The 24,592-nt window shown below is 36.8% G+C and overlaps 1 protein-coding gene across 10 annotated transcripts in view; it reads left to right on the top strand.

Moving 5' to 3' along the window:
- PDE4D (phosphodiesterase 4D) overlaps positions 1–24,592 on the top strand; it is a gene marked incomplete at its 5' end in the record, with an annotated part of 636,111 nt that overhangs the window by 443,466 nt on the left and 168,053 nt on the right. Inside the window, one exon of one of the 10 annotated variants that reach the window (XM_082783127.1) lies at positions 1,183–1,277. The exons of the other annotated variants lie outside the window; for them this stretch is intronic. Coding sequence (XP_082639253.1) covers positions 1,192–1,277 — 86 coding nt within the window. Of the gene's footprint in view, positions 1–1,182; positions 1,278–24,592 lie in introns of those variants that run through there. 10 annotated transcript variants of the gene reach the window in all.

Genomic DNA, 24,592 nt, shown 5'->3' with positions numbered 1-24,592 from the left:
TGGTGGTGGGAGCTCATAGCCACACTTAGAGCTGGTTGAGAAGGGGTAGGGACATTGAAAAATTTTGGAAGGGACTTTGAAGATCTAATCAGATCCAATGTTCCTTGGGAAAAGATATGCTAGATGACGATGCTGGCCTTGCTGGCATTACCTCTCTTGATGTTAGAGTTGAATTGTAGGTTACTCGCATTCTTCACTATGAATACTAGGCTGCAAAAAATCCAAGGAAGAGTTTAAGCTTTAATTAATTTAAAACGGCAAAACAAACAACAGAAAGACACTGAATCTGAATATCTGAATTTTGTTTGGAATTCAGAATGACCCTAGCTAGCAGGGACCTGAGTTCAGCTATCAGTCACTGGCAGTAATTCAGTAAGGAGAATGATGTCTTTGAGAAAAGCTGCCAAGAGACTGAAAATTATCTACCAGTCTGAGGCTTACTTGCTTAGGGTGGCTGATCTCTCACGGATGATTAAGCTGTTTCAGAAAAGCTACTTAATGATATAAATTGATTCTCTTTAGAAACTGTGAGGAAGGAAGACACACTTAAAGAAAATTAAGAATTAAACAAAGAGTCAATTTAGAGGTTTGAGGACATTTTCAGTATCAGTTTGATTCCCTGCATACTGACTCCTTACTGTGCTGGAGAGGGGAATGCTGGAGGACAGAGGGGATTTAGGATGTGCATTTTGGTTTGGGGTTCTTTTATTTTTTGATGCATTCTCTTAGCCGTCTGGTGCCAGCTGAAACTGTTTGTTGCAACATAATCCATAGCAAAAACATTTTCAACAGGTTGTTAAGAGTTTGAAAGCCTTTGTCTAGGCAGCAGTGGATAATCAGAGCATCAGCTGTTTTGCCTTAGTTCTATGATTCTGTGGTCTTTAGTGGCTGCTATAACTAGCTAAGGATTTACCAAAAGAGTTCTCAATTGAATAATGAGATAAGAGCCCTGAATATAGGAAACGTTCATGCAAAGGGCAAGTCGCATGCAGCAGGAAATCCCAGTTATCCCTTCTAGTCTGTGCTCTCAGCCAGCCACATCTCTGCCAAAGCATACCATAGGAAAAGGACGTTCCCTTACACAGTTACAAGTGCTTCATGATAAGTGCAGGGCACCTCCAGTACAACTGTCCTGCTTCCCTGCTGATTGATATATATTTTTAAAACAATTTTAGAATTTTATCTTTGCCAATGGCCTTTCTATGGGATCCATTCGGAGCCTATATCCCTCGTCCATCAAGAAATAAGATGAGATTTCGCTTTTTGAAGTCCTACAGGTATCTCTTCAAATGGCTTATTGTGTAGTTGACTCAGATAATAATTGCAACTATGTTTTTTTCTTATTATTCTGTAGAATTACATTATTTAAAAGCCTGGAAATGTCTTGTATTAATTATGACTCCCTTGAGCTCATAAAGGCTTTGCTGAACATGTATATCAGAAATATAGTAAATGTTTCAATGTGATTGTGAATTACAATAAGTAAGTGCTCTTGGAAATTTATGAAACTGAACTATTCAGAAAGTATTAATTATGAATCTTTCATTTGCACTCCAAATCTTGGAAAAAGAAGAGATTAACATTTATGTTAGAGTCCTTGTAGAAGTACTTGTTCTAAATATTATAAGTACTTATTATTATGAAATACATCTAGTTATGAATGACACTGATATATCATACAACATCTGGATTCCTCTTTAATTTTGACAGGCTTTTGGTGATTTGCATAACTAGAAAACCATGTTTGTTACATATTTTTGTGTTCAACATATAAAAAATATAACCATGAAAAAGACTCACAGATTCTATTTTTACCTTAGCTGATACTTAAAAATAACAAGAGTAAAGTATTTTTTCCTGGTATTTCTTAAACTGCTTTCAGCAAATGAATTTTAGTTTCCTTGCTTTTGTCTATAATAGATGTAATATAAATTTTCAGACCTAAATTTTTTAAAATATATTTCCATTTTTATATAATAAATCATAGAATTTATTAGATACATTATTAATGACAACTTTTAGTATTCACTGATGCAATAGCCACGTTTATTTGCACACATGCGCAATATCAAATGCCCAAGAAGCTAAGTACTTTATATAGGATTATTACACAGCATGCACTGGCTGTGTAAATACTGACAAAAAATGGCTAGATGCAATCCAATTTCTCTGTGTTTTCATTTGGAAAAGCTAGGTATTTTATAGAGAGGGAACTTTATTTACAAAAAATGTAATAATAAGAGATAAAGGGACTTGAAAAAAGAATAAGTATGTGGTATCAGTTACAGTTTTTAAAAGTTCAAAACTAGATCATATAATTTGATTAACATTCTCATTAACATTCTCTTAAGGGATTTATTTTATTATTGTTTTTCTTCTTAATAATCCTAGCAATTTCTATTACAAGCTTATTTCAATGTTTCAGAAACCAGAAAAAAAAAAAAAAAAAGAAAAAAAAAATGTATAGTAGCTATTACATCAAGTAGCTACATAGGATCTGGTTGCTGCATAGGATCTGGTTTTTGATTATTGACTTACATAAATGTAGAATATTGTCCATCTGTGTTTCAATCTAACCAAGTGAAAATAGTTTTAAAAGTTATTAACAAACATAAAAAGCAAAAAAGTCTTACCTGAAGTCTACAGGTGTGAATGAATTTTGTTTTGCCATAAAGATGGTTTTACATATTTGTTTTTCACGGGCTTTAAAGAATTAGCATGAGGTTGAAGATAATTTTTTAAAAACATGGAGCATAGATGTATTATTCAGTGTAAGCCATTTCTGTTGTTATTATTTAATATAACCATGATTTTTGACTTAAAAGAGGATTAAAAAACCCTTAATATGCATATTGCCATGTCACTGCCATAGATCCATTCACACTGTAGGTTATATTTAGAAAACTACTACAAAATTTTACTGTACACGGTCCCTATGTAATTTAATAACCTTGTTTATGTCAATTGACAGTTCTGCTCACGTCACTGAACTTATCTGATGTCAAGGGGCTTTGGTTTCTAGAACTGAATGCCTGATAGTACTGTCCAGGCTTTCCATAATTAACATTGTTTAGCAAACCATGCTGTTTGAATTCATGATCTTAGTTTAAATTGTGAAGTTGCCTATGATTTTAAAATTTATTCTGTTACATTTTTGGCAAAAATGTAATGTTTCTTCTGTGGGGCACTCAGAATCTTTTGAATAAATGAACCATTAAGCTTTCCATTTGCACATTTCATTTTTGAAATATTTATTGGACACATTGATGCCTCCTTCTGGCCAAATAGTGTTTCTTTCTAGTTTCTTTGCTGATCAGAAAGTGCTGGGGTTTGCACATGTCTTTCAGAAAGTGACGGAACAACTATGCTAATAGAAATCTCCAAGTAGGAAAAAATATGTCTTGATACAAAGCAATGTTTCCAGGAAAAGCATGAGTGTAATACAGTCACTCAGAGCTACTTTTCCTCTGCTTCCCACTGAATAAACTATAGCTTAAAGCCTCCACAACTGTCCTGAACAAAAATGGGAAAGCAGACCAAAAAACACTTGCATAAATTCACTACTGATTCTCTGTCCACCAGAATTGCAATGTTCACAGCATTAGATGTGGAGCCAAGGCTAGGTGCTTCACAGCTAAGGAACAGCAGGAGACTGCCAAATCATTTCATGATTTTGGTATATTTTGCAGGCTGGAGAAAGGATAACTGTTTATTTTTTCTGGGAGGTATGCCTATCTGCCTGCCCAGCAGATGAACATTCTTCTAGTCCAGTACAAACAGAATATTTGAATATTTGTAAATCTTCATTATGTTTCCAGACCTCACAGACAAACTCAACATTTTTTTTTTTTCTGAGACTCTCTAACTGAAGCATACCTCATATCCTGAAATGCAGTCAGGAATTGTGTTTCCTGTGACATTTAGTTTTGCTGAGGAATATGCCACTAGATGTGGCAGTAAAAATTGTGCACTAATAGTAGCACAGTTACACATCAGAGCCTACTGAGGTCTGTAAAACAAAGGATGTAGGCAGAAGCTTTCTTCATGTCATCTAAATCCTATCACACCTGGATGACAAAGAACTAAAGCACCTATCAAGATTTCCTATACATAACCAAGATATACGAATAGCGTCATGTTACATGGCACTCGGTCCTGCTAACTGCTAAGCACACCTCCCACTGACCTAATGACAGATCCTCAGGACCACTTGGAAGATTCTCCAGAGGCAGCAGGATCTTCCCTGCTTGTCTGGCTGGACATTAAATCTTTTTATTACAGTGAAGGATTTGCAAATAACCATGAGTGGAAATATGCTGAGTAAATCCTGTTTGTATAGGGTGGAACAGTTTTGTAGGGATTCTGAGCTCCCAAAGAAAGAGGCTATTATGGAGAAGTGATGCTGGAGATAGGAAGCATTACATTGAATAATCAAAGAATTAATCAGTTTGTTAAATTATTTCAGTGCCAGAACTACATCTTCCTATGATTAGCTGTGAAGATGAGATACAGTAATCATGAAACATTTCTTCATATGGAAAAAAAAAAAAAAAAAAAAAAAGATAAAAAAAAAGAAAGGTTCTTTGTTGTTTTATGTGAGTTTCTTTTGTTCCTTCCTCTGAACTCTGTTTTTCTTCTTTGGCTGTCATCTGGCGTATTTCCCTGGACTAGAGGAACAGTCATGTGGTTGAAGCTACTGCCAACATCACTTCTCTAGCCAGCTGCTCAAAGCATTCATACGTAAGGAGGTAGATTCCCTTCTGCCAGCTAATTGTACTCCAGGACACTAAACTCTTAGGAGCTGGGCTGGAAGTGGAATTTCTCCCTCATACAGCAATTTTCAGGAATCCCTTCTCTAAGGGGATTTCTTAATGATTTCTTAAGCTTTTTTAGTGAGCAGAGTGTAATACTCTGCTCACTAAGTTTTCTTTGTAATTATACGCTTGCAATGAAATTGGTATAGAAACCAGATTAAAGTTTATTTTTTTTTTTATTCATTAGGGATTAAAGGAGCTAGTTTGCTTCTTTTTGACTAGTCATTTAACACTGTCTGAGAAATAAAATATTGAAATGCATAAATGTGGACTTTCCTATCTAACATGGTGAGTCAGGCAATTGTTTCATATTTAGATCAGTTCTGTAATTCAAAAGATGCCTTGTGATTTAAAATGATGTTTTGAGTTTAACTCAGATTTATTTTAGACAAGTCTGAATGCCAAAATGTCATCATATCTAATTCAGACATTTGATTTTGTTAATTTGAAGTCCTGGGAAAAATGAAAAATAGCAAGGCATGTTGCTTGGGTTAAGAAGCAGTAGGAAGGTAAGTGCAAGTGAATCATACTTGACTTGGTAGTGCCACAAACTTATGTCCTTGGCAAAACTGCCCCGGCGTTCCATCATAGTGACTAAATAGAAAGAGTCTCTATACCAGTTCCTAAAAACTCAGCAAGTAAAGTCGTGCTCCGTAGGTCCTTAACAGCAGGAAGAAACAGAAGTAATATGTTCAAAAGTTTCAGCTTTTCCTTAAATTTCTCAGACTTGGTTGATCCTCACACAAACCATTTGAGAGAGTCTATCACAGCATGACAAGTTGAGTGTCTCAATATTTCCTATTTATCCTTTGGACACGCAGTACTTGTGTGCTTATTTCATGGTGTTTTTTTTTTTGCTTTTTTTTCCCTTCTTCTTACTGGCTTGGAAGTGGTTTAGCTGCTGTTCACCCTGCTGAATAAACAGAAAACTGAAATACATCCATAGGCATTTTATCATAAAGCTTTTTCTAATTTCTGCTTATGTAAATTCTAAGAGCCAAGAATGATGATAAGTTAGAGCTTGTATGAAAAACCATCAAGTTCTTTTGTACAGAGCGAAGGGAATTGTGCTGACTAGTGTTGCTATGGTGTTCAATAAATGTCTTGGCTTTGCTGTATGTGGCTGAAACAATCCCCATATGAAGTTGACATTCCAAATTAAACTGCAAGAAGACATCACAATCCGTTGGAATGCAGAAAGAGATTACACAGGCCATAAACACCATGAAATACTCAGTTTGATTTACAAATTTTAGATATGCATGGGTATTTTTTTAATGTCAAGACTATCTGACTTGCAATTCCCTTATATATAACAAATTCTAGGAGCACTAAAAATAGGTCATCCAATCTGATACCCAATACATCAGGAACAAGCTGCCGCTAGTTCAGCATGTACCATGTCAAAATGTTGTAATTAATTTCTAGATACTCCATTATACAAGGAAACTGTTACAGGGGGTAACCTCCAAATGTTTATTTTATCCCGCTGTGGAATATGTGTATGTCCATTGTGAATCCGAATAGATCATTTTTTATTGTGAAGGAAATTGAAAAAACAGAATTTCTTATTGGAACTAGTAAATACAGTTGACTTCTTAGCCCCAGAAATCATTAATGTCTGCAGGTCGTTTAGTGGTTTATTTGTTTCTGTGAAAACGGTATATGAGCATTAATAGAAAATTTGTGAAATATGCCAAAAGATAAATCAAGGCTCTAATGTGCCTTTCTTCATGAGGAGAAAAATAAGTAAATAAATAAAAAATAATTAAATGAAGGGTAGCAAAAACAAACAAAAAGACTCCTGCCCACATAGAAGAGTCTAGCACACGTTACAGTTCAGTGTTCTTAGCCACAGGGCTGGTTGTATTTCATTGCAGGTGTGGTCCATGCCAGCTAATCCATCCCCCTGATCTGTGGAAGCAGCCAGTAGCAAATGTTCGAGAGAGAACAGTAAGAAGCTCAGTGGTTACAGTATAATCTTCCTTGAGGGAAAATTTTCCCAATGTCTTCAATACTTCCTTAAGAACAAGTATTCCAGAACTCTCCTTATTGTAGGTATTGTTTAATCTAGTAGGTCTAGGTATTTTATGTTATTCATACTAAGTTTTGATTTGGTTTCAGCAGTATCTTTGGACGTTCACTTCCATAGGTGAACTCTCTGTGACGTGCAAAAGTTTCTTCGTTCTGTTGTCACCATTTTGCCATCTAGTACTTAAAACAAACAAACAAAAAAAAACAAACAAAAAACTTATACCATTAAAAGAGTTAGTTCCTGTTTTACATATCTATAAACCACTCCTGTTTGCCAGCTTTCCAAGTTATCTATATTTTCACTTCCTCTTTTCACATGGAAATAGTTTCATGTTGAGGTTATGTCATACATCTCTTAGCCCTTTCTTCTATTGCAATGTTCCTTCTAATGCCAAATGACTAGAAGTAAACCCAGAGCTTCTGATGAAAGTCTAGATAAATTAAGCTATTCCTCTTGTTGTGGAACTATAATTTTATTGATATTTCTATCATAACACTTCCATTATTACATTCTATCTCATTTCTGATGCAGTTTAACAGATTTACTTATTTATATTGAGTCATGAGCAATGATCTCAGATTCCATTCAATATCTGATGTCTACTGGCCAGAGTAGACATACCATATTTTAAAAGGTGCTGAGTAGTCTCAATTACCATGAACTTTTTCTCCCACTGTGTGTCTGCTGTTCTCTTGTCTCTGAAAGAAGTTTACAAGGATACAATATTGAGTGAAGGAATAGGAATCACTGCAGGTGGTGGAATTTCAATCCTACTAGAAACTGAACTTTTCTAAAAAAAAAATAAAAAAAAATCCCCCCTGATGAATGGCCAGTTTTACACAGCATTTTAAGGGAAGAACATTTATGTTTTAAGGTGATGAAATCTAAAATGTGATTTAGGTTATTTAGATTTTTATAGCTTTTTTTTTTTCTTCAGGGTTCATGTCTTGCTGGGAGGTTAGAGAGTCCTTCAGGCAAGCTGCCAGAAACTGGGCAACCATAGAAATCATCAGGAGATATATGCTTCCCATCAACATTCTTATACAGTTAGTCATTAATATATGTGTATGTGTCTCTGTATATATGTACACCTATATACATATATATTTTATATGCACTGTGCACACACACACACATATATACCTACCTTATACACATATATATCCTACCTTAGAGTGAGTGAATTATCTGAAGTTTTTCAGGAAGAATCTGAGTACACAGTACTGACTTTATTGTTTGTCCACATGAACTTCACTGCGCTCTGTATATTTATTCATTTGTTTTGCAACATTTCCAGTCAGTACTTAGCTTTTTAGTGGATTAGCTTTCACATGCTGTGGTACAAATTTCTGTTGAAGTTGTAAAAGCATGGTGACACAGCAGAACAAACAACAGCAAAGCCTAAGAATAATCTGTCGTCACTCCCAAACAGGATAAGATAAGTTCCTGTTAACACTAAATGGAGTTGTTTAACTAGTGAAGAAACCTAAAATGGAAGAAAGCAAAACTACTTAAATGGGAGATAATTGTCTCTAGATGGAGAATGGGAGGCCCCCTGTTGTCTTGGTTATAAAATGAAGCAAAAATCTTCAGAAAAATAAGAAAAATCCAAAATAACTCCATCTTGAGATATGTATGTATTGCTCTGATATACCCTGTAAGTTAGATTGTGAACACAACTTAAGCTTTAAATTGCTGCAAAGTGAGCCATACCAGACATTTCAGTGTACTCATGACTTCATCTGGAGGCACCTTTTCCTTCCCCAGGCTCTTTCCAGACACTACCACACACCCACAGCCCATGTTACAAGCTGCTGCAGAAGTACTAGCAGCAGCAGAAAGCACTTGCAAACAAACCAACCAACCAACCAACCAACCAACAAAACAAACAAAACAACAACAACAAAAATTTACAGTTTGACCTTCACAAGGCACAAATGTTCTAACCAAATTTTAGAATGCAAAACTTAACTTTGAAGAAAGAAAGGGAACAAACAGTGTGACAAGTATCTGTTTAGCTGTGTTTTAAAAAGGGAGGCTCTTTCATAATCTACTTCCTTACAGAAACGGTGATTTGGCTATGAAAGTTTATTTTCATACTAACACAAACACAGTGAATGAACTTTGAAATAAATCAGCACTCTTCCATGGCTTTTGCTTTGTCATGAATTATATTTGTCTAGCATCAGATCTACTATGAGAAGACTCTCTCCACAAGAAAAAAAAAAAAAAAAAGTTCACACTCCAAGGGAAAGTTTGCCAGTTTCCTAAATAGCAAACTGCCTACTTGTGCATATGACCATTTTAGGTGAGCTAAGCAGCAAGAAGGATTGCTGGCTGGCTGAAGCTTCCATCCGTCCTAAAGGGTAATGCATGCCTAGAGAACAGTACATCAGGGTTTTTTCTTCAAATCAGAAGCATTACAGTCTCCTTCAGTCGATGTAAAGCCTTATTTTCATTATGATAAACTGAAATGTGGCAATATATGGAACTTATAATTACCAATTCAAATATAGCAAATACAGTGGGTTCTACTCAGACAGTTCTGGTATAAGGCAGAAACATCATGTTGTAATGAGAAATATGTAAATTATGTTGTCAGTGACCTTAATTCATATGACAGTAACAGGTGTTGGATATTTTCTTATGTTTACGTGGTTTTTCTTAAAAGTGCAAAACATGTTTTAACTTATAATGCAGTTTCTAGGTAACTATCCAGTTACAAAATTCTTCCTTGCTTTTTGCTCCTCTTACCCATAAACAAAAAGAAAATGGAAAAGAATGTGGTTTTGTGAAAGCTAAATTGGAAAAGCAGAGAAGTCAGCTGTTCTAAGCAACAAAAACCATCAATTTTATGTCATGTGCTGGAAGACAAGCCAAGTGTTTCAACATCACTTAGAGCAGGACTGAACAGTCAAAAAGAAAAAAAGATAAATTGAAAACCAGGGTCTGCCTGTAAAGCAACAGAAGTAAGAAGCAGAGAGTAATGCCTACTGTTGGCAGAAGAAAAAATTAATTTTCTTCTAAATACTGTAAAAGGAAAACACTCTCATTGATTTGTTGTGAGATGTCCAGAAATGATGGGTTCCTGAACCTAACCATCTGTTCAGGATCATTCTCTTACACCTGAGAATCTGAGAGAAACATAACATTTTACTGGCACGTGAAGTTAACCATGTTGACCTTCTGAAAGCAAATCTTGATTTTTACACACACACACACATATATATATTTATTTATTTCCAATAGGAAAAAAAAGACATTCACATCTTCTCTTAGCACACAGATGATGTCCTTAATGAGAGAATAACACAGTCTTAATGAGGCTGTAAGTTGAAAACAGTGTTTTTTTCCTTTTTTCCTCCTGGCTATAGTTGCTGGTTAAGCTTTCTTCTTTGTAACATATTACAGCATCTATTGGAACATGGCATATTTTGAGGCTTATTTGAATTTGGCATAAAAATGCTTGCTCTGGTTTCTGATGAACTCTGCTTGGGATCACAGAAATAGAAAGAATTCTAGCCAGAGTGGTTCTACAATGTAAATCCAAGCAAGTTTTAATGACAAAATAATATTTATTGTTTATAGATAAGAGTATTAGTGATATAACACAGATGGTACACTAATTAGAGCTAATAGCAAAATGTTGTTTGATCTCATTAAAAATCTGTTCCAAAGTACAGACAAAATTTCAGCTTCACTAGCAGAGAAACAGATACCTCTGTAATCTACCAAGGGCTTAAGTTTTGCTTTCACAGTTTGTCTTGCTTGGATATCCCTTCTAGGATATTATTTACAATAAATGCTAATAATGCTAATAATGCTAATAATAATAATAATAAAAGCTATGCAACTTTAATTATGCTTTGCATATTTCTCAACCCAGACTCCTAAATGCATCAAATATTAACCTGTAAAACCATATAAAGTTGAAATAGAAATATGTAGTAGGATAGAATCATGGAATGGTTTGGGTTGAAAGAGGCTTTAAAGACCACCTATTTCCACTCCTCCAGCCACAGGCAGGGACACCTCCCACCAGACCAGGTTGCTCAAAGCCCCATCCAGTCTGGCCTTGAGCACTTCCAGGGAGGGGACATCCACAGACTCTCTGGGCAACCTGTGCCAGTGCCTCACCACATTCACATTAAAGAATTTCTTCCTTATATCTAATCTAAATCTGCCCTCTTTTAGTTTAAAACCATTACTTCTTGCCCTATCAGTACAATCCCTTGTGATAGGGCAGGTAGTGTCTGTTAAACAGAAAATTGTACAATGATATGAATCTTTTGTATGCTGAAAAAAAAAAAAAAAAAAAGGTATGTTTCTGTACCATTTTGATGTGAAAACACTTTTTAAGGTGGCTTGATATTATCAGAAAGTGCTGGCTAGGCTTGTTTTAGTGTGAGCTATGTTTTGTGAGGTTTTATGAGGTCTCTGATTTTCTGACTATAATTTGGTTGTATCTATACATTGAATAGAACAGCCCAGACATTCTTACAGCTGGTGAACTAGGACTAGCTGGTTCATAGAGCTAACCTCTTCTATTAATGACAACTTCTCCTACTAATGCTAACCTCTCCTACTCCCCTGAGCAGAATAAGAGAATGTCAAATAATTATTTGGAGTGGCCCTTGGTCAGGTTGTCCATGGTAATTCCCATGACCTTCTCAGTTTTTCCTGAGACACTGTTAGGTGACCCAGGCCAACATTGTTTCATGGATCTTTCTAACAGTGAGAACTGCTGGCAAAGAAAAGCCTTCAGAAATTGTGGCAAAAAGTGAAGGTGATGGAAATGTGGGATAATGGAAACTGCAGTAATATTGAGTTGCAGAAGTAAAAAGTCTCAAAGCAGAGAAATAGTAGTTAATACACTATAGATATGCAGTGAATGTTAGTAAACCTGCATTAAGAATGTTTTAGTCCCTTTCTGGCTGTTTAGTCCCATTAAAATGAAGCGAATAAAGTTTTCTACTGGATTATATTTTGACTTATTATGTTAAGGTAATGTTGACCTCAACTATTTTTAATTATGCCTTGGAGAATCATTAGAGTTTGCTTAATTCCCTCTCTCTCTGCCCCCCTCCCCCCCCTTTTTTTTTCTTTTGTCCTACAGTGGTTAAATCTGAAAGGGTTTCCCAAAACCAGAAAAGCTTTCTTATGATGCAGTTTGATATGTTTATATAATAGCTAGATTTCAGGAGCTCTAAGGAAAATACTTTAGTCTTGTGAGACTGGATATAATGTCTTAGAAGTTGGCAGGGCAGGGTACTGTCACTTTGACAGCCAGACCCTCAAAACTTTATTCATCCAAAACTCTACAGGAGAAGGATCTGGGAATATTGGTAGATAGTTGGCTGAATATGAGCCAGCAGTGTGCTCAGGTGGCCAAGAAGGCCAACGGCATCCTGGCTTGTATCAGAAACAGTGTGGCCAGCAGGGCTAGGGAGGTGATCGTCCCCCTGTACTCGGCTCTGGTGAGGCCGCACCTCGAGTACTGTGTTCAGTTTTGGGCCCCTCGCTACAAGAAGGACATGGAGGTGCTTGAGAAAGTCCAGAGAAGGGCAACGAAGCTGGTGAGGGGTCTGGAGAACAAGTCTTATGAGATACTAGGATATATATTAGATATTAGATATTAGGAAGAACTTCTTTACCGAAAGGTTGTTAGGCATTAGAATGGGCTGCCCAGGGAAGTGGTGGAGTCACCATCCCTAGAGGTCTTTAAAAGATGTTTAAATGTTGAACTTAGTGATATGGTTTAGTGGAGGACTTGTTAGTGTTAGGTCAGAGGTTGGACTAGGTGATCTTGAGGTCTCTTCCGACCTAGACAATTCTGTGATTCTGTGATTTCAGTAAGTGGTTTTGTCATAATATGGACAGTGGAAGTGACCCCAGGCTGGTCATCGCAGTGTCTGACTATTTTGAAGTATTTGTTTCTTTTAGAATTCAAAGCAGCATTATCATGTATTAGATAGGCATGGGATTTATCCAGGTTGCTATCAACATGAAACACTTCCCAGACTCTTCTTCTCTGATATTTTTTTAAGATGCAGATGTTCAAGCTGTGTAACAGGACTGTTTTAAGATGTAAAGAATGCAGCAGACTGTTCTGGAAAAGATGTACTCTCAATTTCCACTCAGAAACAAATATGGTAAATTTGCATTCTCTTCACTGCTTCAAAGTAACGGTTGGTCTTTGACCAAGAAAATATTTCATAGCTTGGACCATTCATTTTGAGTTAATTTGTCATTTTGATTATAGTTTATAATAGCTAATGTAAGTTTAAACTAAGGAGGATAAAAAGCAGTCAGAGAATGTCAGTGAAAATTATTTATTACAGTGCAGAATTGCTTGATGTCATCACAGTTTGCCAGCTACTTAACTTTGCAAAAGAGAAATAAATGGTTGTTATTAGCCTTCAATTGTAAATAATATTTCAGAAAACACTTCTAAGTAGTTAAGATAACTTTTTTTTTTTTTTTTTTTTTTTTTTTTTTTTGTACAACAACATATTATTCTGATCCTGGAATATTTAATTCACTGTTAAATATCATATACTGTTACTATAAAAAGATAAAAGTAGAACTGCTTCCAAGTACACACTGTTTCAGTAAGACATGAGCTTGATCAGGTCAGCTCTCTGGGTTTACAAAGTTACTTCCCTCAAAATAGCTGCTTCCAGAGTTTATGGTAATAATGTAAGCAGTGTGTAGCAATCGTGTAAAGCTTTCTGCATATGAAGTCCTACAGATCTTACCCTGAATTTGGTACAGCATCTTCATTTTTCCATTTAAAATAGATAGTTTAAGGAGGTGAAGTGCAAATATACCATTAGAAAGACTTCTCATGTGTCCCTTTACATGCTTAACAAAAGGGACTTTTTTGAAAGGGATTTTTTTTCTTCAAAATTTTTACATCTGTAGTTTATGAATATATTCAACATTTTTGTGTATAGTCTGAATGTATTTCATTATATTTATTATCTGATCCTCTTTTGTAATTTCGGTAATTGCAGAATTTTCTTGTTTTATTTTATTTATTTGTTTATTTATTTTTAGAATATATTTCTGGTTATCAAATTGCCTGCTCTAGTTACCTTCTTTATATTTGTTGTGTCTCTAAGTATACATAATAGCACTGTAATTTGGTATACAGGTAGTGGAATAATACATTGTACAGACTACATTTATGGAAAAGTTTCATTTTCATACTTACCAGGCAGATAATGAAAATTCTGTGCTTGTTTTATATATTCTTGTGATTTAATTCTGCTTTGTCAATATATCTTTAATTTAAATTTCAAAATATGCTTTTTTTTTTCATCTGTAAATGTTGGGTTTTACAATGCCATATTACCTATAGACTGAGAACTGCAAATTAAGAAATAGATAACTGCAGAAAGTTACAAGGAGTTTAAGAATTAACTTTTACAACTTTAATATCCATCTCTGCTTTGGCTACATTACAGAAAAATATTGGGCAAAGAGAGTAGAGAGGAGAGAAGAAAGAATAGGAGGAGAAAAGCATGCAGATGAAAGAAGTTTTAGATAGTATTGTTGTAAGACCACTGTCTAAGCAACGGTTAGCAAAATCTACAGTACATTGCTACAGCTCAATTCTTTTATTTCACCCATTTGCAAGGCTGAAATAATTACCCAGCTTCATAGAAACTTTCAGTCCATAATATCTCTCTTTGGCAAACCAAGATTTGTAGCTCTTCGGGAACAAGAGTTAGGATCTCTGGAGCTGGCGGTCTGCCCCACTGAGTTACTTTAATGAATACGCCATGTTAAACTCAAGACACAAAAATATATGTCCTCCTCCTCTGAATATAAATTAACTTATTAGAACCATTTATATAGTAAATAAACATTATTTGTGAAATGGACAGGTATAGGTCAGTGCCATCTCAAGTTGCCAGTAGCAAGAAGCACCTTGATGGAGATTTAGATTAAAGTCATCTCATAGCTTTATTATGGTTTACTAGGTAAAGTTTTATAGCAAATCCATACCCTTGTAAACAAAGATGGCAGGCCAGTAATGCTGCCATGCAGAAAGTTTCTGTTTTGGGCCTCAGACAAAATTAATAAATTTTTTACACGTTTTTATCAGCTCTATATATATCTCTCACAGCCACTTTAACTGAAGAAGCATTTTTTTCGTTCATTTTCAAAGCAACATTGCCATACTGAATTTCACATCACTGCCATGGTGAATTTCGCATCAAGATAAAAGTTTTTGTTCATAGCTTTTGTTGACCTGTAAATGTGGAAAAAAAAAAAAAAAAAAAAAAAAGTTTTAATAACTCCTGCAATTAAATTTAATTTAAAAAAATAGCAAAAAATATATAAAGATGTTCTAAAGAAGACCTTTTTAAATGAAAGAAATGTCATTTCAGTAATACTTCTGGGAACATAATTTTCATGGTTAACTGTCTTACTGTCCAGGTCACCTAAATGACCTGCAAGTGTTGACATTCTCTGGAATATCAACTGACAGGACAGAAAACAGCATTCAATCTCTGCACATGCCTTTTAGGTCTGTACACTTTAAAGTGGTAGGTACTTAAAAGCACTGCTGCTTGAGCTCCTTCCCTCTTTGAACAATTGCAAAGTAATCAAGTCAATGTTATAAAAATTATGTTATAAAAACATATTACCATCAAACACAGCATTTAATGTTCAATTCTTCTGAGGTGGTGTGTAAACTTAGTTTGTGCTGGTGAGGAAGTAAAAAGTTTTGTTGCAGCCGCTTTTTAATTCAAATAAAAATATTTTTCCTCTCCAAAAAGGAAAAATTCTGAAGGACAAGTTAAACGAATCAATGCAATGCAGCTGCAGGACACTGTTCAATGTCAAATTTGCCTAATCCCACTATACGGAAGTCAAATATGCTATAAACACAAATGTACAGTATACTCAACATTTGGTATGCATTTAAGTTCATGAACAGTCTTCTGTAGTGTGCTGCTGTTACTCTCTAGTGTGCTAGACTGAAGTGTATGGAAAATTTTTCAGTAATTGGCTCCTTTACATCTATTTGATTTGGCTCATCTTTGAGATTTATGTGTTTAGTTAGACCTTTGCTATATAGAGTAGTAAAATGTTATAACAAAGTGCTCATAACAAGACATTCTGATATAATTCAGCTTCTTGAACCATAAAATTTACAGAGAAAAATGCTTTCCAAGGTACGTATGAAATCATATTAACTGAAATCAACGTCTTGGTAAGAGGAATGTCAGAATAGTAGCATTACTATATTAAGTAATGTAGATTGGGTAAAACCAAAGAAAATAACTGGACTTCACTTGAGAGTGTTTTGATGTTGTGGAACTTGAGACTGAGACTGGGAATGCTAAGGTTGAGTCCCTATGGATTAGGATCAGCAGGAAGGCCAACAAGGCAAGCATCCTGGTGGGGGTCTGTTACAGGCCACCAAACCAGGATGAGGAAATGGATGAGGAATTCTACAGGCAGCTGGCAGAAGTTGCAAAATCGTCAGCTCTTGTCCTCATGGGGGACTTCAACTTCCCAGACATACCCTGGAAATGCAATACAGCTCAGAGGAAGCAGTCTAGGAGGTTTCTGGAGAGCATGAAGGCACAGCTGGTTAGTGAGTCTACCAGGGGAGGTGCCCCACTGGACCTTCTGTTCACAAACAGAGAAGGACTGGTGGGAGATGTGGTGGTTGGGAGCTGTCTCGGGCAGAGTGACCACTAAATGGTAGAGTTCTCTATTCTTGGTGAAGTAAGGAGGGGGACCAGTAAAACTGCTGTCTTGGACTTCTGGAGAGCAGACTTTGAGCTGTTCATGACACTGGTTGATAGAGTCCCTTGGGAGGCAGTTCTGAAGGGCAAAGGAGTCCAGGAAGGCTGGGCACTCTTCAAGAAGGAAATCTTAATGGCTCAGGAGCACTCTGTCCCCATGTGCCCAAAGACGAGCCAGCATGGAAGAAGACCAGCCTGGCTGAGCAGAGAGTTGTGGCTAGAGCTTAGAGGAAAAAAAAGAGGGCAGGCCACTTAGAAGGATTATAAGGATGTTGTAAAGATGTGTAGGGACAAAATTAGAAAACCAAAGTTCATCTGGAGCTCAAACTGGCTACTGCTGTTAAAGATAACAAAAAATCTTTTTATAAATACATCAACACAAAAAGGAGGACTAAGCAGAATCTCCATCCTTTACTGGATGAAGGGGAAAACTTAGCGACTAGAGATGAGGAGAGGGCTGAGATGCTTAATGCCTTCTTTGCCTCAGTCTTTAGTGGCAAGACCAGTTGTTCTCTAGATACCCAGTACCCTGAGCAGGAGCAGAATGTGGCCCTCACAATCCATGGGGAAATAGTTGGCAACCTGTTACAGCACTTAGTTGTATGCAAGTTGATGGGGCCTGATGGGATGCATCCAAGGGTACTGACAGAACTAGTGGAAGAACTGGCCAAGCTGCTTTGCATCATTTATCAGCAGTCCTGGCTATCAGGGGAGGTCCCAGTTGACTGGCAACTAGCAAACATGGCTCCCATCTATAAGAAGGGCCAGAGGGCAGACCTGGGGAACTATAGGCCTGTCAGTTTGACCTCAATGCCAGGGAAGCTCATGGAGCAGATTATCTTGAGTTTCAACACAGGGCACATGCAGGGCAAGCAGGTGATCAGGCCCAGTCGGCATGGGTTTATGAAAGGCAGGTCCTGCTTGACAAACCTGATCTTCTATGACAAAGTGGCACACTTGATGAATGAGGGAAAGGCTGTGGATTTGGTCTACCTTGACCTCAATAAGGCTTTTGACACCATTTCCCACAGCATTCTCCTCAAAGAAACTGTCTGCTCTTGGCTTGGACTGTTGTACGCTTTGTTGGGTTAGAAACTGGCTGGATAGCCAGGCCCAAAGAATTGTGATGAATGGAGTTAAATCCAGCTGGAGGCCGCCGGTCCCTAGTGGAGTCCCCCAGGGCTCAGTACTAGAGTCAGTTCTCTTCAATATCCTTGTCGATTATCTGGATGAGGGGATTGAGTGCACCCTCAATAAGTTCGCAGTTGACACCAAGTTAGGTGCGTGTGTCAGTCTGCTCAAGGGTAGGAAGGCTCTGCAGGATGATCTGGATAGGCTGCACTGATGGGCTGAGGACAACTGTATGAAGTTCAACAAGGCCAAGTGCCAGGTCCTGCACCTGGGGTGCAACAACCCCAAGCAGTGCTACAGGCTAGGAGATGAGTGGTTGGAAAGCTGCCAGGCAGAGAAGGACCTGGGAGTATTGGGGGATAGTCAGCTGAATATGAGCCAGCAGTGTGCTCAGGTGGCCAAGAAGGCCAACGGCATCCTGGCTTGTATAAGAAGCAGTGTGGCCAGCAGGGCTAGGGAGGTGATCGTCCCCCTGTACTCGGCTCTGGTGAGGCCGCACCTCGAGTACTGTGTTCAGTTTTGTGCCCCTCGCTACAAGAAGGACATGGAGGTGCTTGAGAAAGTCCAGAGAAGGGCGATGAAGCTGGTGAGGGGCCTGGAGAACAAGTCCTACAAGGAGCAGCTGAGGGAGCTGGGTTTCTTCAGCCTGGAAAAGAGGAGGCTCAGGGACAACCTTATTGCACTCTATAGATACCTTAAAGGAGGTTGTAGCGAGGTGGGGGTTGATCTATTCTCCCATGTGCCTGGTGACAGGACGAGGGGGAATGGGCTAAAGTTGTGCCAGGAAAGGTTTAGGTTGGATATTAGAAGAACGTATTTATTGAAAGGGTTATTACGTATTATAATAGGCTGCCCAGGGAATTGGTTGAGTCACCATCCCTGGAGGTCTTCAAAAGATGTTTAGATGTAGAGCTTAGTGATATGGTTTAGTGGAGAACTTGTTAGTGTTAGATCAGAGGTTGGACTAGGTGATCTTGGAGGTCTCTTCCAATCTAGACAATTCTGTGATTCTGAGATTCTGTGAAAAACTAGATACGAGCTGTCAGTGTATGTTTGCAGCCCAGAAAGCAAGCCTATGATTCTGTGATTCTAAGAATATATTCTGGAAGGTTTTAATTTATGATTTATTTTATTTATGATTATTTATTTATAAGACATCATATTTTTGCACTTAAGGAAAAACAGGTTACTTTTTTTAATGTCATATCTACCAAGATATATCTTGGTATAAATACCAAGATATACCAAAATATATCAACATATTTTGTTGCTTCAGTGTAGCTCTAGCTTATCAAAAGAGCTTATTTTAAAAAAGCCCAGTGGAGATAACTTTGAATGTGGTGCTCTCATGCATATTCAGATTCATGTTTACAGAACAGATTAGAATTACTGAAGCTCTACCAGTTCCATACATCTATGGATAAGTTCCTGCGGGAGACAAAGACTCAAGTGATTAGATTTGTTTTAAATACTACATGTACAATGCAGGAGGTAAAAGATCAGTAGGTTTCATATTCAAACTGAAACTAAAACAAAGCCAGGATATGTAAAGCATAGCAGAATTGTAAAAAGGTTTTAGGGTTGTATAGAAAAATGATGTAACTACTCTGATGATCAATGTTGTTGGATTTTTTTTTTGTTTGGCTGCTGATACAGGTTGATGAGAACTTCTGAACAGGGATATAACTGGTTTTTCTAAGCTTCAATGCATTTTTCTCCCTTTTTTTTTTTTTTTTTTTTTTTAACACTTCTTTAACCATTTCTCCATCTTAGTACACAGAACCGAGGAGGCCTATTTTAAATAGAAACACTTAAGTCATTTTCAGAAAATGGAATAATACAAGAAGGATTAAATTGAGCTATAAAGGCAAATTCTTTAGCACCGTCTTGATGAATTAACAGAGGAAGGCCAGAAACAGGCTCAACAGCAGCCGTGTAGTATCCCTGTCTGATACACAAAAGACACCTAGCAATATCATTTAAATGCTAGCCTAGGAATTAAAAGTCATTATTTTACTGGACAAGAAAGAGAGACATTGTTTTTTTAATTGTTTCCACAGAGACATCGTTTTTTTCCGTTCTCTCTCTTTTCTCCATCCTCCTACTGGCCACCTTCTGTTCTGCAGATGTTTTCTCTTTGCTCTGTATGGACATGCTGTTTTTCCCTTTCCCAAATCTCTTTCTTTACAGGTATTGCTTTTTTTTTTTTTTTTTTTTGCTTTTTTTTTTTTTGCTTTTTTTTTTCCCGTCATAATCTTATTCACAGATTTAATAATGAACAGAAATAGATTAAACTAAGAACATCTGGTTCTAATTTACCAGAAGTTTTTTGTTCACTACTTCTTAGGTATTAGAAAGGATTTTATATCCAAAGTTCTCACACTTCTTCCAGTACTGTCAACTCACCTTTTGAAAGACATTTTGTTCTGCAAACCTGGCTTCTCTAGAAATGTCTTCTATTGATTGTGGACTTTCAAAATTGCCACATTTTAATTCTATTTTTTTGATACTACAGTTTTTATTTTCACTGTATACATTTTTGAAAACATAGGTTCAGATTCTACACTATTAGTCTCACATCTTGCACTTCATAGAAAGTCATGAAGTTTACAGAGGAGAAGGAGCTTTAGAATTTAAGTTATTTTAAAATTAAATAAATTACATGTTGATTGCCCAGGCAGCCCCTCTCTAAATGAATGCTTCACTGTCTTTAAAGTCACGGGTAATTCACATAAAAGCCTTCTGTATTTTACTGCTGTTACAGTTTGTCCTGTATTATAATTAAATCAAGTGAATTAGAATGTTCTGAACTAGATCAACTCTTTGATCTCCTGTAATTTTAAACCAACAAGATCTGAACTGCCTTTAAAGACACTGTGAAGTTTAGTCTTTGCACAGTGGTCTTGGGGGACTGATTACACGAGCAGGATCCAATCTAACAATGTGGGCACAGTCTCAATAGACTTTTCAGTTTTATTCAATCTCATAGAAAAGCCCATTAATCCCTTCCAGAACTAAATTCCTTCAGGACAATTGCAGTAAGCAGCACAGAAATTTGGAAAAGAACTTGTAAAGTTGTGTATTCCTTTTATAGTCAGAATAGGAGATGTAGAACTGATAAACAGTGTAAACATGCATAAAGGATTTTCTCTCACTCATTTTTCTGTCTACTGGCCTATATTCTGTGGAGTGTCCAAGAACCCTATAAATTCTTTCTAGATAGGCCTAATCTTTTAGTCTAGTTTTATTTCCTTCTGTTAGAGAAAGTGTCTTGGTGATAACTGCTTGTGGCATGCTGGTATGTTTTGTACATCTCCTGGGCATTTTCTGTTTTTAATTTCTCTGTAAGGTATGATTTACTTTCTTTTCTTTTTCTTGAGCAGTGAAATTGTTGACAATTGTTTCTTTGTACAGAGAATTGACAAATCATCATACTAATTTATTACACGTTCTCTAATTACAGTGTAAAATACCATATTTAATAACCAATCTTGGAACATTTGTATCCTATAAAGATAGTAAAGTATCTTGGAAGATCCCCTTTTTTCCTTCACTAACTGTGGTATCATCAACTGGCAAACTGAAGTTTTTGTATAGACAGTTATCATACAAAAACCCTTTAATCTCAAACAATCAAACAAATAACAACAACAACAACAAACAAACCAATCCTTCTCTGACTTGTTCTTTTTAGAAGTTTAGAGCTGACATTGCTTTGGTACAAATGGCTGCTGACCCATATTTCTGAAATGTATGGTCATTGCTAACAAAGTTGTGAGTAAGTAGACCTGAAAGTACGATGTGGGTTCCTGAGAGCACAACATTCTCTAGGAGACCTTTGAATGGTGTGCAACATGGCACACATATGTGACTGGCTAGGTACCACAGATGTTATTTCTTTATTACTTTGGGATTGTGCATGGGTGGGTTCTGTTTTATATATATAAATCAACCAAGAGGATGTGAATCCTTATTAAATTGCAAAACTGAGGACTGCAATCAGTAGCTGATTGTTTTTAAATGCATTTCTACTTCACTTGAGTTAAAATAATATTTTTAGGTTTCTAGTTTATTATCTTTCTTCAGATCATTGAAAATTTACTAAAAACTAGAAAGATTCTTCAGTTTTTATTTTCCTTTTGCGTCTTGCTGAGAGAACATTGGCAGAATGAGTAGTTCTTATAATTTCTTTCTGTGCAAATCCTTTTAGAAAACCCATGAGTTATGCCCATAGTTTTCTCTAAAATTGTGACTTTTTGAGCCATCATGACAAGGGTTGTAAAGCAAGTAATCATCAGAGGGCTTGAGCAGGGAAACTATTATGCTAGCAGGAAAAGCGGTACAGATACAAACTGTGTTGAGAACTTTCAGTGCAATGTTTGGAGGACTTGGACAAGAAAGACTGGGATAGTTAAGCTTTGAATGTTTATATAATTATCACATTCATTAACACAGTTAAATACAATTTAAAATAAACATTGAAGGACTCGTACTTTTTACATATTTTTTTAGTAATATGATTGAAAACTTTTTAGGTAAAATGTCCTAGTAGCTCATCCTTATCTTTGCAAGAATGGCATCCCAACTGATAAATGTTTTATATGCCAAGAACTTTTTTTCAGTTGTAAAAGGCAAAAGTGAACTTTCTGTTCTTGTCTAAAATAACCACCAAGCTTGATGGAGAAAAAGATAAGGGTAAAAAAAAAAAAAAAAAAAAAACTCAGCCAGTTTTTTTCCCTCTTTAAATACCACATTATCTGGGTGTTGATCACCTGGACCTTGCAGGACTGAATCCACGTATATATATTTACATATATATATATATATACATATATATAAGTTGCTTAAACAGCAAAAAATAAAATTCAACATTTTAAAACTTTCATAGTACTCAGACAGAAATGTATCTCTTGCTGTGATTTGTAAAATCACCAGAGTATTTTAAATGCTAGCAGAAGTTAGATTATATGTGCTTATGAGCACAGAACATTTAAAATTATTACAGACAGTATTTTATATCAGTAGTAGCCTTTTACAGTGTTTATACAGTGTTTAACTGTATCAAATATAACACAGTTTTCTGAAATGCTAAAATTAATTTCAAATTAAAAAGTCATTTACTATTTAAATATTTATATATCTTTCTGATTTTTTCTGTAAATGAATCTGTTATTTTCATGTAAACTTTTACTTACTCTTAGGGAAGTTTCTTTTTTATTTTTTTTAACAACTCTGTAGATAATTTACAGTGCCAATTTGAATAATAATTCAGAATTATCTTTGCAGTCAAGTATTATTTTTTTAAAAACTTTCTTTGAGTGCGTAACAGAAACCAAACAAACCACCTTTCAAAGTTGCATGTAAAATGCTGACAGTAAAGAGAAAAAAACAACTCTAGCTTTTCTAGGCTTCATGCAACCACAATGAAATTATAGCCCAGATACTCTCTAAAGCAACCAATAGAGAGCATGCTATACATGCTGAATAAATTAATTTGTTTCAACTTATAAGTGCTGTGGTTTAGATTTATTTTTAGTGTAAATTTCTATAAAATCAATTAGTATGCTTTTTCAAACCACAATGCTATTAATTTCCATTGGCGCAAGGAGACATTATTTATATGAAGTAAACTGCCAAACAAAATTTACTACATGTACTCTGTTTTGACACTCATTTGCATACCTGTGACCAGATTCATCAAAGACAAAATAATTCAAAATTAATTATTCCATGAAAAACTACTTCTTAATGGCTTGAATATTCTCTAGTTCTAAGCACAAGCAAAACTGATTCAAGGTATTCAGATACAGAATTATAGAATGGCCGAGGTTTGAAGGGACCTCTGAAGATCATCCAGCCCAACGCCCCAGCTGGACTAATCCAGCAGGATCCCTAGAACACATTGTGCAGGATGACTTGTAGGCAAGGTTTGAATATCTCCAGAGAAGGAGACTCCACAGCCTCTCTGGGCAACCTGTCCCAGTGCTCTGTCACTCTCACAGTAAAGAAGCGCCCCCTCATACTCAGCTGGAACCTCCTGTGCTTCAGTTTGTGCCCGTGACCTCTCATCTTGTTGCTGGGCACAACTGAAAAGAGTCTGCCTCCATCCTCTCAACACCCTCCCCTCAGATATTTATACACATTGATGAGGTCTCCCTTCAGTCTTCTCTTTTCCAGGCTAAACAGGCCCAGCTCTCTCAGCTTGTCCTCATACAACAGGTACTCCAGTCCTCTCATCATCTTCGTAGCCCTCCTCTGGACTTTCTCCAGTAGCTCCATGTCCCTCTTGTGCTGGGAAGCCCAGAACCAGACACAATACTCCAGGTGTGGCCTCACCAGGGCTGAGCAGAGGGGGAGGATCACCTCCCTTGACCTGCTGGCAACACACTTTTGAATGCACCCCAGGATACCATTGGCCTTGTTGGCCACAAGGGCACAGTGCTGGCTCATGGTCAGCCTGCTGTCCACCAGAACCCCAAGGTCCCTCTCTGCAGAGCTGTTCTCCAGCAGGACACCCCCCAGCCTGTGCTGATGCTTGGGGTATTCCTCCCTAAGTGCAGGACCCAGCACTTTCCCTTGTTGAACTTCATGAGGTTCCTCTCAGTCCTACCCTCCACCCTGTTGAGGTCCCTTTGAATGGCAGCACAGCCCTCTGGGGTATTAGCCACTCCTCTGAACTTTGTGTTGTCAGCAAATGTGCTGAGGGTGCACTCCATTCCATTGCCCAAGTTGATGAATAAGTTGAACAACACTGGACCCAGTACTGACACCCAGGGGGACACTGATAGCTACAGGCCTCCAACTAGCTTCTGTAATGCCAAGCACAACTCTCTGAGCTCTGC

The sequence above is a fragment of the Aythya marila genome (genome assembly GCF_965140915.1).
Source record: "Aythya marila genome assembly, chromosome: Z".
Classification (NCBI taxonomy): Eukaryota; Metazoa; Chordata; class Aves; order Anseriformes; family Anatidae; genus Aythya; species Aythya marila.
The sequence above is the reverse complement of the archived record's forward strand: the minus strand, read 5'-3'. Positions and strand labels throughout refer to the sequence as shown.